The sequence below is a fragment of the Eretmochelys imbricata genome, chromosome 1 (assembly GCF_965152235.1).
Source record: "Eretmochelys imbricata isolate rEreImb1 chromosome 1, rEreImb1.hap1, whole genome shotgun sequence".
In the NCBI taxonomy this organism is placed as follows: domain Eukaryota; kingdom Metazoa; phylum Chordata; order Testudines; family Cheloniidae; genus Eretmochelys; species Eretmochelys imbricata.
Window position 1 is genome coordinate 336,386,245 of NC_135572.1, and position 19,503 is coordinate 336,405,747.

Below are 19,503 nucleotides of genomic sequence, written 5' to 3' on the forward strand. Positions count from 1 at the left end.
AACCCTTTGGTCTCTCCTTCAGGTTCTTACTGCCTGGATGATGTTTGGCTAAATGATCATGAGAAACTTTGCTCTACAGATCTTCAGGAAAGATTCCACTAGGGCCACCTATGCTGCAAAGTGGAAAAGATTTTTCTCCTTGGGAGTCATCTCATCTAGTCGAATATAAGACTAATGTGCTACTGCATGGACATTAGCCATATACTAGATTACTTATTGCATGTGGAATCATTTGGCCTTTTGATTAGCTCTCTAAGGGTTCATCTAGGGTCCGTATCTGTGGCTTTCCCACTGATAGAGGGTGTTTCTGTTTTTTTTTTTCCTCACCCTCTGGTGTTCAGTTTTCTGAAAGACTTAATCTCTCTCATCTAGTACTAGTGTGGGATCTTGTCCTGTCCAGATTAATGGTGTCTCTTTTAGAACCCCTGGAGACTACGCCTTTGTCTCAGCTATCTATGAAAACTGAGTTTCTGGTAGCAGTTGCTTCTGCCAGAAGAGTTTCAGAGCTCCAGGCTCTACTAATTGACCCTTCCTATATGGTCTTTTATAAGGACAACCTTTCTCTCAGTCCACATCCTAAATTCATACCAAAGGTGGTGTGAGCTTTCCACATGAACTCCTCTTTTTCAGCTTCCAGCCTTCTTTCCAAAACCATACTCCTCTAAAGCAGAGGGAAAACTTAACACCTTACGTGTGTATTGTGCTTTGGCATTCTATATCAACTGTACTAAGTTGTTCAAAGCCTCTACCGGGCTAGTTGCATGTTATGCTTGATAAATTAAAGGCGAACCAGTAGCAGCTCAGCATATCTCAACTGTCTCTCTTACTTTATCAAACTTTTTGTTTTGAACTTGTGAAAGTCACTCCTCCACCGAGAATAATGGCTCAGTCTGCTTCTTCAACCTTTCTGAGTAACCATTCTTTTATGGACATTTGTAAAGCAGCAATGTGGTCTTCTGTGCATACGTTTTCAAGATGTTTTGTTATCACTCGGACCTCTTGAGACAATGCCAGTTTCAGCAAATTGGTGCTTCAGATCTGAAGTTCTACCACCTGTTTGGGAACTGCTACAGAGCCATCTAAAGTGGAATGTAAGATTTACAATCCACTCAGAGAGAGTTTCTCTCTTGCAGTAACCGTTCTTTGAGATATGTTGTGTACATATACATTCCACAACCCTCCCACCTTCCACACTATTTCAGACAATGTTTCAGAAGTGGCGAGATGGGACACAGAGGGAGGCAGCAGATATGTTCTCCACTTATGCCCTCATCTGGGCACACAAAGAGAGATGAAGTGTGTGCCCTGCCTAGTGGTACGGCTGGCAAGAGTCTCCTACGTGAGTTCCCTGGGTGTGCACACTCCACTTTAGATGTGTATCTGTGCATAGCACATCTCAAATAACATTATTGCAGGTGAATAATCAAAAGTTTTAATGTCTTTAATCTCAACGTCTAGTGTCATGAAACAGTTGTTTGACCCCCTATCGTTTGACCCCTTTAATAATTTCCTGCAATTGTAAATCTTCAAAAAATCTGAGAAAAATAAGTTTTGTCAAAATTATAGAAAATAAAAATCATTGTGCCAAACCTAATTTTAAGCACCAACATGTTTTTAGCATCATCCTCTGTTCTTCTGTAAACTTCTGAAATTTAAAAGAACATGGATTCTTGTGCTTATCTCTGGTGTTCCCATCTGAGTGAGAATACTGCAATTCACAAGTACTTGAATTGCGATGGGGAAGCTCAGAGCACATGTGCATGGCGTACAGATTCACTCCTGAGATTGAGAACATAACTGATTTCATTTTAACCTTGTAGCAGTTAGGTAAAAGAAAACAGTCCTTTGAGATTCTTTTATCATTCACCAAGACCTCCTCTTATTGTGAACATCTGCCCCATAGAGGACAGGTGAACATAACTTCAAAGGATGAAACCTTCCTGAAGCATTGTTAAGAGGAGATCGTCTAAGTTTAACAGAGGGTGCTTTCTCTCATAGGTACGCTGTGCTGCTCCAGTATTCTTCTGGTCTGTAGGGGTCCAGAATGAAGTCTATGGATAGAGAACAGAGATGACTTTGACAGTATATATCTTTGACTTAAAAGAATAAAACCTCAGTAATAAATGTTTATTGATCTGTGGGGAAACAAAATGTTCAAAGTAGTACGTGTTGGGATGTTGCATATGCCTTATTGCTGTGTAACATTTGGATGACAAATGTTTTTTAAATATAATAATTAGACTTTGTTATGCATATGTAGATATCCATTAAATTGTCAGTGGATCTACAACAATAGGTTTTGTTTGAATGTTAAGGGGGGATGTCAGTCAGCATTAATACAGGTTTTTTTCCTCCCCCTCGCCCCATCACATGTAGATACTTGTAAGGGGATTTTTGGCAATTACCTTCAAAGATGATATGCAGTACCCAACCTTTCTTTGTAATTGGGGTCATTTGAGACACCGACAATGGAAATGTGCCCAAAAAGGTAGATAACAACACATTTGTGGAATGATTGATTGAACTATGAATTCTGTGCAGCCTCATTATGTCAGATAGATAGAAAGATTTTGAACAAGAAAGTATTTGTAAGGAACTAGAAATTCCGTTACTGAAACGGATCTGAAGTCCATCTAGTCCAGTATTGCATTTTGAATAGTGGCCAGCACCAGTTGCTTCACAGATAGAGTAAAAAAAACTCTAACAGGCAGATGTGGGATAATCTGGCTCTTCACATTAGGTTTCATCCTGATTTCTAATAGAGATTGTCTCAAACTTTGAAGAATAAGGTTTAATATTCCTTCCAAAATTTAATTTGTTATCCATATAAATATCCAATCCCTTTTTGAATCTTTAGTTTTTGATCTCAAAGACTGGTGGTGGTGGTGATAGAAATGTAGGGCTGGAGGGGACCTCAGGAGGTCTAGTGTGGCCCTCTGCACTGAGGCAGGATCAAGTATACTTAGATTATCCCTGACAGATATTTCAATAACCTGTTCTTGAAAACCTCTAATGATGGTGATTCCACAACCTCCCTTGGAAGCCTTTTTTAGCGCTGAATTATCCTTATGGTTAGAAAGTTTTTCTTACTATCTAACCTAAATCTCCCTTCCTGTAGATTAAGCTGATTACTTCTTGTTCAACTCTCCCTGATCATTGAGAACAATTGATCATTGTCCTTTCTTATAGCAGCCCTTAACATAAGTCTTCAAATATCAGATTTCTCCTCAGTCTTTTTCTCAAGACTAAACAGGCCCATTTTTTTAACCTTTCCTCACAGGTCAGGTTTTCTAACCCTGCTCCTCCCCACCACCCAAGCCTTTTCAGCAGTCCTACTACCTAGCCAGTTATTTTCCATTTTGTGTTTGTGTGTTCCATGGTCTAATTATCCGTTGTGTGAAAGGATTTCCTTTTAATCAGTTTTGAATTTGCTACTGTTTTGAATTTCACTCACTGACCACTCATTCTGGTTTATTTTCTTTATGGCGTTCAATATTTTATATACTTTTATTATGATTTTATTTGTTGTCTTTCTAAAGTAAACAGTCCCGTTTTTTCAGTTTCATGAAGAGTTTTCCATGTCCCATATCATCCTCTGAGACCTTCTCTGAATGCCTATTAATTCTGCAATATGCTTTTTGAGGTGATGTGACCAGTAATGCACACAGTAGTCAAGAACAGGATGCATCATTGATTAATATAATGGCATTATAATATTTTTATGAGTTATTCTCTGTTCCATTCCTTATGCATCCAGATGTCTTGTTTTGCTTTTTAGACCGCATCTGCACATTGAACAGAAGTCTTCACTGAGTTGTCTATGAAGAAGCCAGAGTTCCTTTCCTAGGTTGATAGCAATTAAGTAAGAACCTTGTAAGGTGTATGTGTAGTTTTGTTTCCCTCTTGTGTGTATTACTTTGGATTTATCAGCATTGAACTCTATTGGCCTTCATATTGCAATTCATTTAGTTTGGTTAGTTCTCTGAAGTTGATCCCCAGTACTTTGTAGTTTTGACTAATGAACATGCATAGCTTTGTCATCTATACGTTTTGCTGCTTTGCTACTTGCTTCCTTTTCCAGATCATTAATAAATTATAGTAAACACTGGATGTAGTACAGAATCTTGAGGCACCCTGTTAACCTTTTGTCATGATGAATATCAATCATATATAATCCTACCTATTTTTAGTTTTTGACCCATGGCAATACTCTGCCTCTCACTCTACCAACTTATTTTCTCTAGTAGTCTCTTGTGAGGAACCTAATCCAAAACCTTTTGAAAGTGTAAAGTTTTATCAGCCATTTCTTCTCTATCAGTTACTTCACTGATGTGTTCAAAGAGCGTTAATAGATTAGTGAGATACAAGTTTCCTGTGGAGAAACTGCTGGTTCGTCGTATCATATACTGATCTTTCAGATAATTTAAAAAAACAGAATAGTAAAGTATCATTTAAACCAGTTGTCCAATACAGATGTAAGGCTTGCTGCTTGCTGTAATTCCTCAGATTCTCTGCCCCTCCCCCCCCCCCCCCCCAGAACTTTTTTAAAATATAGGCACAGTATTTAGAGATTGCATGTTTTTGTTAGCAGCTCAGTCACTTGATACCTAAGTTCCTTCACAAGCTCAGTTGATTGCTGTTTATAGAATGTGCTGAAAACTTTAATCTGGGAGTGGTTTTCTGCTTCCTGCATGCACTCATTAACATACCACAGCTTTGTCATACCAATTTCTTGATACAGATCCACACTTAAAAATTTGTGGTATTATGGCTCTGCAGACAGGTGGCCAAGAAGATCATCACTGGGGGTGGGGGAAAGGGGAACAACCACTGTTTCTGGCTTTTGTTTTTGACAATTTATTAGGCGTACAGCATACCTGACTTGTATGCACAGTTTTGGTCATTTTATCAATTGTGGGGAAATACTCAACTAGTACATCTAGAAAGGCATATATTAAAAGTATGTTAACGTATTTGCCCTGCAGTAGATGTACTTGATATTTTAGGGATCTTTTTAAAAAATCACACTGATAGAATGTATTTTGGGAAAAGAATAAGTGTAAAATTATTTTTTTCATAGTTTTTATCTGAGCAACTTTCTATTCTGCAGTATCATAGTAGCAGCAGCAAACATACAGGGCTGAACATTGATGAGAAGGCAGAATTGGAGGTCAGCCATATGTGGTGTATGTTTAAAATGGAATATGATATTAATGATGGCTTGGTTTATTGTAGACTACCTAGCAATGGAAACAAGGGTAGTTGGACTAACAGGAATGATTTAATACAAAGAGTAAAAAGCACAGTTAAATAGAAATATAAAACGAGTCTGTACTCTTTGCTTTAAGAAACTGATCTTGCGCTACTGAGTCCAGTGGGAATATTGCCATTGTTTGTAATAGGAGTGAGATCACACCCTAACAGCATACGGCTAAATAATATATGTTGTAGCATGTCAAAGACCTAAAGACTCTATAGAGATGTAGAAAACTCTCAACTTTTAAGTGCAGAATTGACTGAGAAGATGACGAACTGCCACCCTAAATTAGGTGCGAAATAATGCAGGTTATTTCCATGGGTGTTTTCACTGGGGCAATGCATGCAATACCGCCATATTTTAAAATATCTAAGAATGTTCAGTGATTTAATTGATTGGATTAGCTAAATTTCCTAATACATTTCAAGTCCTGTATAACGTATAGTGATAACTTTCACAGTATAAAAAATTATGGTTAAGGTTGCATACAACCTTTCATTAAACCTGTTTTCACTCACAATTTTTTAAAGAAAGTCATTTGTTTACGTTAATGTTCCTACTTAATCTCAAACCAGAGAGAATGTTTTTGTGACCTCTTGCCAAAGTCTCTGATGACAACTTTTTAGCCAGCTCTTAGAACCAGTACTGTCCTCATCCTCCTTTACCTGTCAGCTGCCTTTGACACAAGTCAACCATACTTTCCTTCTTAAAATCTTGTCCTTCCTTAGATTCTGGTTCTTTTCCTGTTTCTCTAACTGCTCTTTCAGTTGTCCTTTACAGGATCCTCCTCCTCCTGCTCCTCCTCCTCTTCTAGCCCCCCCCTTCAGCTTTCTGTGGGCTGCCCGAACCCCATGTGTGTAATATCATATTATTTGAGCTAGCACGGCCCATTGGAGCTGCACCTGTTCCCTAGATGTCCTTGCAACTCACCCACCCAAGGACAAAGGGTGAAGTGGGCTAGTACAGAATCTCACTACAGGACTCCCACATGGACAGCCTCTCAAAGAACCACAGTTAATGTAAGATAGGAAACTAGTTTTCTCTTCAAGTGACTGTCTACACAGATTCCTCTCTTGGTGACTAACAAGCAGTTACCTGTTTGGAGGTGTTTCAGAGCTTTCCGCTTGCACTTCTGCAGTGCCCTAGGGTTAATAGGTGCTGGCTTCTTACTCCTGTGAACCGTGTGCTTCATGACTTGTGTGACTATTTATGGGCTACAGCTGCCATATCCCTAATGATCTAGGACAGTTTAAGAAATCCCTAGAGAAGCTTGCACCTCATTTTTCCTTGCCAAAATAACGATGTAGAAAGACTGTATCAATCTCTTTGACCTGACCTGGTCTGTCCTATCTCCACCTTTTTCCTCAGTGCCTCTACTTCAGGGGCAGTTTGTCAGGGCATGTCTTGAGGGGGAAAATGTATGCATCTGGATTATGGTCGCTTAGTTGCTTTCTGTCACAATGTCTTCTACACTGTTTACAAATTATAAATAAATTGTAGGAAGTATTGAGCCATCTGTCATAGGCTTGGTAACTGTAAGCATATACTGTGCAGGTGAACTTGAGCAAATTACTTCAGGTCCTGCTAGAAGATCTTTTCAAACCAGCTCAGCATTTGTATCTCAACCTAGCCTCAATCTTTGTATCTTGCCTTGTGACTAAAACAACTGATCAATTGTACCAAATGGGGTTTGAACATTTTCAGCCACCTTGTATCCTGTAGCTGTTAAGGGTATAGCTATTATAGGGGAAAAATGCACATATTTGTAGAAAGAATGGCAAATCTGCTTGCTCAGTGCCCCAGGAGGGGTCAAAAGATTGACTCTTCCACGTGACCCCACTGTTCTTGGGTGGTCACATATCCGTTCTCTCCTCTTCAGAGTATAAAACTGTTTACATAGGTTGAAAAAAAAAAATCACTTCTCCCCACAAAAAGCTAGAATAACATGTTTGTGGATGATGGAATTAATCTTTCAACCTGGGAGCAAATTGTGGGGTTACAGTGTAGCACCTAAGCAACTGCTATTTCAACCCTTTTGCAACTTTTTTGATCCTAGTGAATGGGGTACCTGCCCACTAGATTCATCTAAGTACAGTTCCAATGATCTTAACTGGCCAGACTCCAGTGGCCAGCTAAACATCAGCCTACCTGGGCCTGTGTGGAGGCCCCAAAGTGTGGCTTCTCTGTCTGCCATAAAAGCCCAGAGGCCCTAGACAAATAGATGGCTTACAAATATCGCAAGTTTGTCTGGAAGAGTCTCAAACAGCTAAAAATAACTAAATTGAAATAGTGAAGTGCTTAATTTTAAGAATGCAGCTATCCAAAATTTCTTGATTTCTAAACCTTAACTATCTAACATTTATGAAATGCCCTTGTAACAATTTGTCTTAATCATTCCTTTGATTGTCATAGTTAATTAAATAACTTGGATATTATCTCAAAACACTTCGTTAAAAACAGGTTCCCTTAATTCTCAGTTCATCTGTCCTTTTGTTACGCTGCATTTTATGGACACTGAATAGGTAAGAGAACAGTTAATATAACCATGTAATTTATTTTGTTCTTTTAACTATATATACAAAAATCCAGATGAAAGTGTTTTTTGTAGGACTATAGATGCATTACATAACTTATGCAAATTCCACCAACCCTTGAATGATTCTTGAGCCGGTGCTTAGACTTTTGGGACTCTCTATACAATAAAATAGAAAAAAATCTCTCTTCTAAAAATAGGGTTCTTTATTTTGTGCTGAATTTTCATTTTTTTAAATTAGATTTACAACGTTATTAATTAGTTAAGTGGAGCAAAGACTTCTTTAGCTTGTTTTTCAGGGGAAACCTCTTATGCACTCTAGAATTCCTGAGATCAACATTTAATATTTAATAAATTTCAGTTTTAATGTTAAAATTAGCTATACATTAGCAAAAGGGCATCCTTTAAAAATGGAAGTTAAATCCTAGTGAAGAAAATAGGAGCATAAACTCTGGCAAATGAAGTGTAAAAATATAATTAGGAAGGCCAAAAAATTTGAAGAACAGCTAGCCAGAGACTCAAAAAATAGTAGCAAATTTTTTTTAAGTATGTCCGAAGCCAGAAGCCTGCTAAACAACCAGTGGGGCTACTGGATGATAGAGATGCTAAAAGAGCACTCAAGGATGATAAGGCCATTGCAGAGAAACTAAATCAATTCTTTGCATTGGTCTTCACAGCTCAGGATGTGAGGGAGATTCCCAAACCCGAGTCATTCCTTTTAGGTGACAAATCTGAGGAACTGTCCCAGATTGAGGTGTCATTAGAGGAGTTTTGGAACAAATTGATACACTAAACAGTTATTCACCAAGGCCAGATGGTATTCACCTAAGAGTTCTGAAGGAACTCAAATGTGAAATTGCAGAACTGCTAACTGTAGTCTGTAACCTATCATTTTAAATCAGCTTCTGTACCAAATGAATGGAGGATAGCTAATGTGACACCAATTTTTAAAAAGGGCTCCAGAGGTGATCCTGGCAATTACAAGCCCATTTGCCTGGTACTGAAGTCAGGCTAACTGATTGAAACTATAATAAAGAACAAAATTATCCAACATGTAGATGAACATAATTTGTTGGGGAGTAGTCAACATGTTTTTTGTAAAGGGAAATCATGCCTCACCAGTTGACCAGAATTCTTTGAGGGGGTCAACAAGCATATGGACAAGGGGGATCCAGTGGATATAAGTGTATTTAGATTTTCAGAAAGCCTTTGACAAGCTCCCACCAAAGGCTCTAAAGCAAAGTAAGCTGTTATGGGATAAGAGGGGAAAGTCCTCTTATGGATTGGTAATTTTCTTAAAAGATAAGAACCAAAAGATGGTCAGTGTCAGAATGAAGAGCAGTAAATAGTGGTGTGCCCCAGGGGTCGGTACTGGGGCCACTTCTATTCAACATATTCATAAATGATCTGGAAAAAGGAGTGAACACTGAGGTCGCAAAATTTTTGTAGATGATACAAAACTACTCAAGATAGTTATGTCCTATGCAGACTACAAAGAGCTACAAAAGGATCTTTCAAAACTAGGTGACTGGGCAACAAAATAGCCGATGAAATTCAGTGCTGATAAATGCAAAGTAATGCACATTGGAAAACATAATCCCAACTATACATATAAAATGATGGGGTCTAAATTAGTTGTTAACATTCAAGAAGGAGATCTTGGAGTCATTGTGGATAGTTCTCTGAAAACATCCACTCAAAGTGCAGCGGCAGTCAAAAAAATGAACAGAATGTTGGGTATCATTAAGAAAGCAATAGATAATAAGAAAATATATCACCTCTATATAAATCCATGGTATGCCCACATCTTGAATACTGCGTGCATATGTGGTCACCCCATCTCACTCCCCCCCCCCCCCAAAAAAAAAAAAAAAAAAAGGAATTGGAAACGGTTCAGAAAAGGGCAACAAAAATGATTAGGGATATGGAACGGCTTCTGTATGAGGAGAGATTAATAAGGCTGGGATTTTTCAGCTTGGAAATCAGATGACTAAGGGGGGATATGATAGAGGTGTATAAAATCATGACTGGTGTGGAGAAAGTAAATAAGGAAGTGTTTACTCCTTCTCATAACACACGTACTAGAGGTCACCAAATGAAATTAATAGGCAGCAGGTTTGAAACAAACAAAAGGAGGTATTTCTTCACACAACGCACAGTCAACCTGTAGAACAATTTGCCAGAGGATGTGGCGGCCAAGACTATAACAGGGTTCAAAAAAGAACTAGATAAATTCATGGAGGATAGGTCCATCAATGGCTATTAACCAGGATGGGCAGGGATGGTGTCTCTCGCCTCTGTTTGTCAGAAGCTGGGAATGGGCGACAGGGAATGGATCACTTGATTACCTTTTCTGTTCATTCCCTCTGGGGCACCTGACATTGGCCACTGTCAGAAGACAGGATACTAGGCTAGATGGACCTTTGGTCTGACCCAGTATGGCCGTTCTTAGGCATTATGTTTACATAATTTTAAAAAAAATTCCATGGATGTAGTAAATACTACCATTTGATAGTTTAAAAAATGCCTTTGCCTATCCCCTTAATATAGTTTTAGTTTACCCTTTCAGTGAGAAAATTGGCAGACTTTAAAATCATAATTAGCGTGGTCCCAACAGTAATTTTGTTAAAATATCTGGCTGCAAGTCTGAAATGGTCCTCCTTTGCATTTATAATGTTCTGGTTCACTTTCTTGAATATACTGTTGACTTCACTAAGTGCCACTATTTCCATGGAAAAGTACTTGTTGACAAATTCTAACAAGGCAATAATATAAAGCAATGGATACAACTTCTCATTGCACGTAAAATCATCTTTATTTTTTTAAACAATGTGAATCTTGGTATTTAAATTCCTAAGAAATGCTGTGATTTTCTTTGAGAAGATAACCAATTTTCTAGATAAAGGAAAAGCAGTAGACCCTAATCTATGTGGATTTCAGTAAAGCATTTGATACAGTTCCATGTGGGAAGTTAAGTTAAATTGGAGAAGATGGAGATTAAATTAGAACTGAAAGGTGAGTTAGAAACTAGTTTAAAGGGGAGGCTATAAGTAAGGCTATGTTTGTGTCGCGGAGGTCATGGAAGTTACAGAATCCAACTTTCAGAAACCTCCGTGACATTCTCAGGACTCTGGAGCTGACAGTAATGTGGCCCTGGGAGGGTTACAGCGACAATCGACAGGGGGGCCCCCCCTGCAAATTTCCAGCACAGGTGATAGACTCCTGAGGGAGCCCCTCCTCAGGGTTCCAGTTACAGGCGACAGCTTGCCCAGGGGGAGTGGGTCACCTTGGGCAAGTGGCTGGGGTGTCCCGTTTTTCCTTTGGGAAATATGGTCATCCTGCGGCTCCCATGATTTCCCTCACAGCTCCCAGCCGCCACGATGGTGGGGGAAATCATGGAGCCACAGCAGCAAAAGTCACAGACAGATCACAGCTTCTGTGAATTTTTTTTTTGTTGCCTGTGACCTGTCCGCGACTTTTACTTAAAAAAAACCATGACAGAATCTTAGCCTTAACTATAACAGGTTATGCTGAAAGGTGAACTGCCAGTCCGGAGAGAGGTTATTAGTGGAGTTCCTTAAGGTTTGGTCTTGGGACCAATCTTTATTTAACATTTTCATCCATGACCTTGGCACAAAAAGGGAGCGTTAATAAAATTTGTGGATGACACCTAATTGGTAGGTATTGTTAATATAGGAGGAGAACTGGCATGTTCTACAAGAAGATTTACATGACCTTGAACACTGGAGAAAGACATGGGATGAAATTTAATAGTGCTAAATGCAAGGGACTAACAACAAGAATTTTTGCTTTAAGCTGGGGATTTATAAGTTGGAAGCAACAGAGTAGGAGAAAGACCTGGGTGTATTAATAGATTACAGGGTGACAGTGAGCCTGTGAAAAAGGGTAATGCAATCCTAGGATGCACCAGGCGAGATATCCTAGTAGGGAAAGGGAAGGTTATTACTGTTGTACAGAGCATTGATAAGACCTCATCTGGAATACTATGCAATTTTGGTCTCCCATGTTTAAGAAACAGGTGCAGAGAATGGCTACTAAGATACTCTGAGGAATGGAGAATCTACCTTATGAGAGGAGGCTTACAGAACTTGGCTTGCTGAGCTTAACAGATGCTGAGGAGAGAGATGATTGCTCTCTTTGTAAATATATCAGAGGGATAAACACCCAGGGAGGGAGAGGAATTATTTACGTTCAGGGCCAATGTTGGCACAAGAACAAATGGTTATAAACTGGCCATCGACCAGTATAGGGTTGAAATTAAATCAAGGTTTCTGATCATCAGAGGAATGAACTTCAGGAACAGCCTCCCAAAGGGAGAAGAGAGGGCAAAAACCCAGACTAGTTTCAAGACCGAGCTTGATAAGTTTATGAACGGGATTGTATGATGAGGTTGTGTACAATGGCATGAGGCCCATTGTTGACCGCTATTGGCAAATATCTCCAGTGGCAGGACACGGGATGCTAGATGGGGAGGGTTCCAAGTTACTACAGAGAATTCTTTCCCAGCTGTCTGGCAGTGGGCATCATTGACCTGCTCAGGGTTTAACCAATTGCCATATTTGGGATTGAGAAGGAATTTCCACCCGATCAGGTTGGCAGAGACCCTGAGGGCTTTTTGCCTTCCTCTACAGTGTGGGTCATGGACTTCAGTAACTCAGACACAGGTTATGGGTCTATTTCAGGAGTGGGTAGATGAGTTTCCGTGTCCTGCAATGTGCAGGTCAGATTAGATGATGATGATTGTCCCTTCTGGCTTTAACGGCCTATGCTTCCACACTGCAATAAAAGACCTATGGCATGGCTGCGGCTGGCCTAAGTCAGCTGGCTTGGCTTGCAGGGCTCAGACTGCAGGGCTAAAAATTACAGTGTAGATATTCAGGCTCAGGCTGGAGCCTAGGCTCTGAAACCCCGGCTCTGAAACCCCATGACGGGGGTGGGTCTTGGAGCCTGAGCTCCAGCCTGAACCCATATGTCTTTTGCAAATTTTAGCCCTGCAGCCAAGCCCTATGAGCCTATGAACCAGTTGATCCAGACTGAGACTTGGTACCATGGGTTTTTTTTATTGCAGTATAGATGTATCCTATGAGACTTAGCTGGGCAGTAAAGCTTACTTTTTGTTTGCCAGGTATGCATTACTTTACAGAGTGGAGAAAGCTCTTGTAATAGAAACTTCTGTCTCCTTACTATGGCAGCAGATTTTTGTTTAGATGTGGAAAACTTATTACTAAAATAATAAGACAAATGTGATGTAAGTATACCTGTAGACCACTTTCCTCTGCAGGTAACTAGAGTAGTTTACATGCCTGTTGATCAGTCTTTTTTTGGAAGGTGGAAGTAAAAATTGTCTGTCTTTCAACAGGCTAAAATGACTACTGTGCGAATGCAGTAGAATAAATGGCGTCAAAAGTAACGGATGCTATAGTCTGGTACCAGAAGAAGGTAAGCTTTTTAGTTAAAATGTGGTGTTGGTGCTGGTGGTAGTGGTAAAAGAAAGTAAGGGGGATTTTGGTGGTGGTGGTTGGGTTTTTGTTTTGTCTTTTTTTATATGAAGTTTTTTTTTTTCTCTTGAAGTGTTGATTTGTGTAGGCTCTAGAAATGAGTAGCTCAAACTATTTTTCCAAAAATGCTTGATTAAACATATGTTAAGAGTACTTCTGGCAATGAAACTTCTATTAAAAAGTTTGTTGATTCCTTTTGGGCTGCTTGGTTTTTTTTTTTTTTTTTTCTTAAAAGGAAAAATGTGATTTTGAAGGAAAGTTTTCATTTATTGGTTGTAGACTAAAACATTGGTGTATAGGAGAATTTACAGTTTATGTAGTACTTTAAAAAGTATTGAAATAACACTATTTGAAGGAAAAGCAAACTGCAAGGCTGAAAGTAAAGATTTCATTTATCTTTTAACTCATTGGTTAATGGCTCTGCTTTCCAGAATATTCAAATTTTAAAAATTTTTTTATTTGTACTGATATGTGGTGTGTGTTTTTTTTTAAGTTATCCGTTATATCTACAATTGTGTTTCTAGGATTTGTTAACCTATTCCATTAATGTACATGAAAACTGCTAAATGTTGCTCCATATTTTGGTTTTAAAATCTCAACAATTTCAAACTGTATCATTCATGACTTAGTCTGCCACAGTTTTTTAATATACTTTAGAATTCGAACTGCTTTTCAGTTATAAAGCAGCACGGTGCTAGAATTCATGATTTCAGTACTCTGATGCTAGGATTTAAACCAGGAAGGACTGTCTTATATAACGCATATTAGTTTAAAAATGTACTATATTTAGTTAGGCTCTAATGAAAAGTTATGGGTTTTTTGTGTGTGGTGGTTTTTTTGTTTTTGTTTTTGGATTTAAAAAAAACCCTTATTTGCTTGTAAATCAGCAACTCTTAATATTTTTTGTTCACTTGGGATAACCTGTTGAGAATACACATCTCATTTTTATGAGCAGGGTGACAGCAGTTTACAGTTTCAGTATCATGGTTCACTATCCTACATATAAGATACGCAATAATTATTGTTTTCATTGCACTATTGTGTTGAACCTTTACAATTGTGGATAACGCGACATTGAAAAGGCAAATCTAAAACCTTGATAACAAATGAGATGCTATTTATAATGTAGTTTTGGTTATATTAAAACACATTTAATTGTAAAATGTTTTCAGAGCATACTAGTGAATGAAGACTACTTCAGTGATCTTCAGTTATCCCTGTCTCCCATTATTTAGGTCTTTGCTAGAAGAAATAAAATAAAATATCTAAATTTAAAAGTGCAGGAACCTTTTGTTGTAAGGAAAACTAATGGAAGAATTACTGACAAATAGATTGAAGCTTTAGGTGTGTGTTCTTCTCTCTGGTACTAGTTGCAAGTCTTTTTACAAGTCTGGTGTAAACCTTCGAGTCTGAACATTCTAAGATAAAATTACATACCAACTACCCCCATATTTAAAATAATATTTTAGGTTGTAAAGTAATTGACTTGAAAGTTTAGATAATATTTTCATTCATTTCCCATGCAACATTAATTCAGTCCTCTTGTGGTATGTTTTTTGATAGTCTTTAATTCCATGATCACCCCCTATTTTTTTTCCCACTGCACCCTGGCCATTCGGAGATCAAGACGGATGGTGTTCAGGGAATGATTCAGAATTGTGTTGTGAAATTAGGCTATTTGTAGGATTCCTGCCTCATTTGCTTTAGAAGTTGGAAGATATATAAGGAATGAGGTAAGGAACTACTGAAGGAGAAGATGGTCTTGTGGTTAAGACAGGTGAATGGCACACAGGGATACTTTATTTTCATGTTAATATTGTGTTCCTGGGCCCGCTGTGAGAAAGTGGTGAGTCCTCACAACTGCAACTAAAGTCAATGGAAGTGGTGCATGCTCAGCTTCTCTGGTGGTAAAATAGCTGATCAAATGAGAACAGGGGTGGAAATCAGGAGGAAGCCCTGAGATGGCCAAATTGAGAGGTTTGCCTGATGCTATCTGTAAAATGGGGAGAATAATACTTTTATCTCACTGGGGAGATAAATTCATTAATATGTGAATGCCCTAGAAAAGACAACAAGGAAATAATTCTGTATTCAGTCCAAAATCTGGATAACTTGCATTAAATAAAGTAGGGACTGCACACTGAATGATGAAGATAAAAACAACCATTGAATAGATGTCTCATTCCCTATGTTGAATATTTTCAAGTGCTTGACTTTGCAACATAAAATATATTAAATAACAATCTTTACTGTAGTTTATTTCCTAGCCTGTACTTAAAAAGGGAAAAATTATATTCTGTGCAACAATAACCTTCCCCCCCCCCCCCCCCATGCATCATCTTCAAGCTTTAAACCCTGAAGCTTCCTTCAGCATGGAATTCTGCCAAGTGAAATACAGGACCTGCTGCAGGAAGCGCTTATCCTGGGGGGAAATGGGCCACTGGGGCCATGAGCTTTTCTTGTCCTGGGAAGTGGTGTCAGGGAGTTTCATAGAATATCAGGGTTGGAAGGGACCTCAGGAGGTCATCTAGTCCAACCCCCTGCTCAAAGCAGGACCGATCCCTGACTAAATCATCCCAGCCAGGGCTTTGTCAAGCCTGACCTTAAAAACTTCTAGGGAAGGAGATTCCACCACCTCCCTAGGTAACGCATTCCGGTGTTTCACCACCCTCATCGTGAAAGAGTTTTTCCTAATATCCAACCTAAATCTCCCCCACTGCAACTTGAGACCATTACTCCTTGTTCTGTCATCTGTTTGCCTGCCTGTTTTTCTTCTTCCCCAGAAGACGGCGGGGTAAGGGGAAACTCCTGCTCCATGTGGTACTCTAGAGAGGAGAGGGGATCAGTAGGGCCATGCCTTGGGTCTTGTACCTTGTTTAGGGGCACCTGGCTTACCTTCCTTTTTCCTCTATACTGAGAGGCAGGGGTAAGCTTCTTCCTCCATATGGTGGTCCTAGAAGGAGAGGTGCAGGTCTTAATTTGTGCCAAGGCTGAGCCCCGACACCTCTAGGTTTGGCAATTCATAGCACTGGCACCACTTGCCACATCGGTTATGAAAGTACAAAAATGCTTGAGCCCCGGCACCTCTTTCATTACAAATTAAGCCGCTGGAGAGATGGGCTTTTGGGTCTGGGTAGGAAAAAGAGTTGTGGGGGAGAAACATGAACCAGTTCTTTCTTCCCTACCCCTGGAAACACTGTTTGATCTTGGTGTTCCCAAAGTAGCATGTATTGTGCTGTTGTTACTTTGGTAATGGCGTGGGACCATGTTTATGTTCATTTGTTTTGGCATGGTGCCAAATTTTGCTAATGTCATAAGAGATAGAAGGGAAGTGGCAATTCTAACAGTTTAAAACTTGAATGGAATTTCATGGATGAAGACAAGGCCGTTTTTTAACCCCCCCCCTGCCCCCCAGGATTCTTCTCCCAGCTGAAATTCAAAGGCCTTCTGTAGAGAAAAGAGGTGTTCAGAGATTTGCAAAAATGAAATATTTTGTGACCTTTTTCTAAATGGAAAGAATTAGGCAACCTAAATATGAAGGGTATGGTTTATTAATTTAAACCAAAAAGCTTTCAAAGTAATACAAAATTATTCAGATGCCTAGTATAGCCTGCAGGGGCCCAGAGGCCTGTCACTCTGGATATCTCTCTCTGCTCCAGGACCAGTCACAGGAGTCAGTCTCCTTCCTACAGCTCTCCCTCCAACGTATCTCTTTCAGCCCTTTATAGCAGGGGTGGGCAAATTTTTTGGCCCAAGGGCCACATCAGGGTTGCGAAACTCTATGGAGGGCCGGGTAGGGAAGGCTGTGCCTCCCCAAACAGCCTGGCCCCTTCCCCCTCCCACTTCCCACCATCCAGCCCCCCAAACCTCCACCCCATCCAACCGCCCCCTGCTCCAGGGGAGGAGAGACAGCAGGGGAAGGGCCAGGGGCTAGCCTCCCTGGCCAGGAGTTCAAGGACTGAGCAGGATGGTCCCGTAAGCCGGATGTGGCCTGAGGGCTGTAGTTTGCCCACGTCTGCTTTATAGGCATCACTGACCCCTTCTCAAGTGGGCCTGATAATTGAACAGGGTTGCTGACTCCATGCCCCTGGCCCTTAAAGGAGTAAGCTACCCTGTTAGTGTCATTACCAATTGTCCGTATTGCCTCTGAGCCCTGCAAACACTTATGACTAACTTTACTCATATGATCAGTCCCATTGGCAGAAATTGAGTTGCTCAGATTATTAAAGTTTATTTTTGTACTTAAGTGTTTTAAAATTCATACCCTCTATATTGTTACAATAAATGTATTGTGTCTTGGGAGACTGCATGTGAGCTCTTGTCTGTAGTAGTGATCTGGAAAAGTATCATAACATGATCTGTTATGGTGACTAAGTCAGAATTTCCTTACTCTTAAGAATTTTAAGACTGATCCACGCTACTTGAGGTTTATAAAATATTTATAGTGGGAGCTTACAGTTCATGTTCAAATTTAATTGATGATCTGTTTTTCATATATTCCCCTTTCTGAAATATTTATCTTTTAATAGTGATTTCATTGCTTTGCTTCTGCTCAAAAGTGACTTTTCCAGAAAGTTTCTTCAAAATTAGTTCAGCTGATTTTGAACTTTGAAAAAGGTGTATGCATGAGGAGACATAATCATTTTTTCTTTTTAAGATGGAAGTTAAAGCAAAAATGCCTGAAGTTTGATCAGGAGAGTTGGCATGGATGCAACTTTGAAAACAAATGCTTTTGCTTTGGGGAGGAGGGGAAACCATTAGTTTTACTTAAGAGAACCCTTTCAAAATTGTATATGTAGCTTGTCAGAACATGTCCGTAGGTCTACATGTGTATACTAATACACTGAACTCACATACCACAACTTGAATAGATGAATAGCTGCACAGAAACATTTCCTCTTGAAAAGTCCTGAGAAACTTGACAAACACTGTCAATTTATTTTAAACTAGGGTGGATGAAATCAATGACATTTAAAAAAAATATCCGATTTTTTTTATTTAAATCGTATTTTTCCTCAAAGCATTTTATCAAAAAAATACGATCTAAAGATAGTTTTTAATTAAGATATCTCCTCATGGTATAGGGATTATAAATTCTAATTCTATAGTATGAGACAATATATTCATGTAATGTTTAAGAAACATTTTTTGTAAATGAGTTCATGGATTAGGGACCCAATTTTATGGGGTTCCAGGGGCTTCCGTATAGATTATTTTGGTTAATCTTTCTATCTATCCAAAGGGACTCAGTGCTCAGTCTAGAAGATACCATCAGAGATGCTTAGTTTTGCAGTTCTCAAACTGTGGATTTGTGTCTCCAAGATAATATGCTTGTTAATTGTTAACAGCAAAAATGTTTTTTCAAATATATATAGAGGTGAGAAATAACAGACCTCAACCCTATTATTCCTCTGCAAATTTGTGTACACAGAGTCAATCCCTTACCTCTCTAAAAGTGCAAAGTTTCAAAAAGTTGAATGAATAGAAGATTGTTGGGGGCAGAATAGATCTGGACAAGGAGAAGCCTGAAGGGAAGGACAGGCAGTAGAAACAAAAGTGAAACTGTTAAGAGCAGCATATTCCAGAAGTCTTGAGGTCTTTCTGAGCGTAGCCTTCATTGATTTGAGATCTACCGTACCATCCTCTCTCTAGAAAGGAAAACCTATAATGGCAGCAGGGTGTAAAAGAGACCCAGTTTGGGAATATTTTAATGAAGTTCCTCTACCCGTGGGTAAGACAGGCATGCATGTGAAATGCAAACTGTCATAAATATAAAGGGAAAGGTAAACCCCTTTAAAATCCCTCCTGGTCAGAGGAAAACTCCTCTCACCTGTAAAGGGTTAAGAAGCTAAAGGTAACCTCGCTGGCACCTGACCAAAATGACCAATGAGGAGACAAGAGACTTTCAAAAGCTGGGAGGAGGGAGAGAAACAAAGGGTCTGTGTGTCTTTATGCTGCCTTTGCCGGGGATAGACCAGGAATGGAGTCCTAGAACTTTTAGTAAGTAATCTAGCTAGGTACGTGTTAGATTATGATTTCTTTAAATGGCTGAGAAAAGAATTTTGCTGAATAGAATAACTATTTCTGTCTGTGCATCTTTTCTGTAACTTAAGGTTTTGCCTAGAGGGATTCTCTGTTTTGAATCTAATTACCCTAAGGTATCTACTATCCTGATTTTACAGAGGGGATTTCTT

At 39.3% G+C, this 19,503-nt stretch overlaps 1 protein-coding gene across 3 annotated transcripts in view; it reads left to right on the top strand.

Annotated features, from left to right (window-relative positions):
* PHTF2 (putative homeodomain transcription factor 2) overlaps positions 1-19,503 on the top strand; it is a 182,311-nt gene that overhangs the window by 12,261 nt on the left and 150,547 nt on the right. For all 3 annotated transcript variants that reach the window (XM_077836097.1, XM_077836106.1, XM_077836116.1), the window contains exon 2: positions 13,171-13,250. In XM_077836097.1, the coding sequence (XP_077692223.1) occupies positions 13,206-13,250 (45 nt within the window). In that variant the 5' untranslated portion in view covers positions 13,171-13,205. The remainder of the gene's footprint in view (positions 1-13,170; positions 13,251-19,503) is intronic.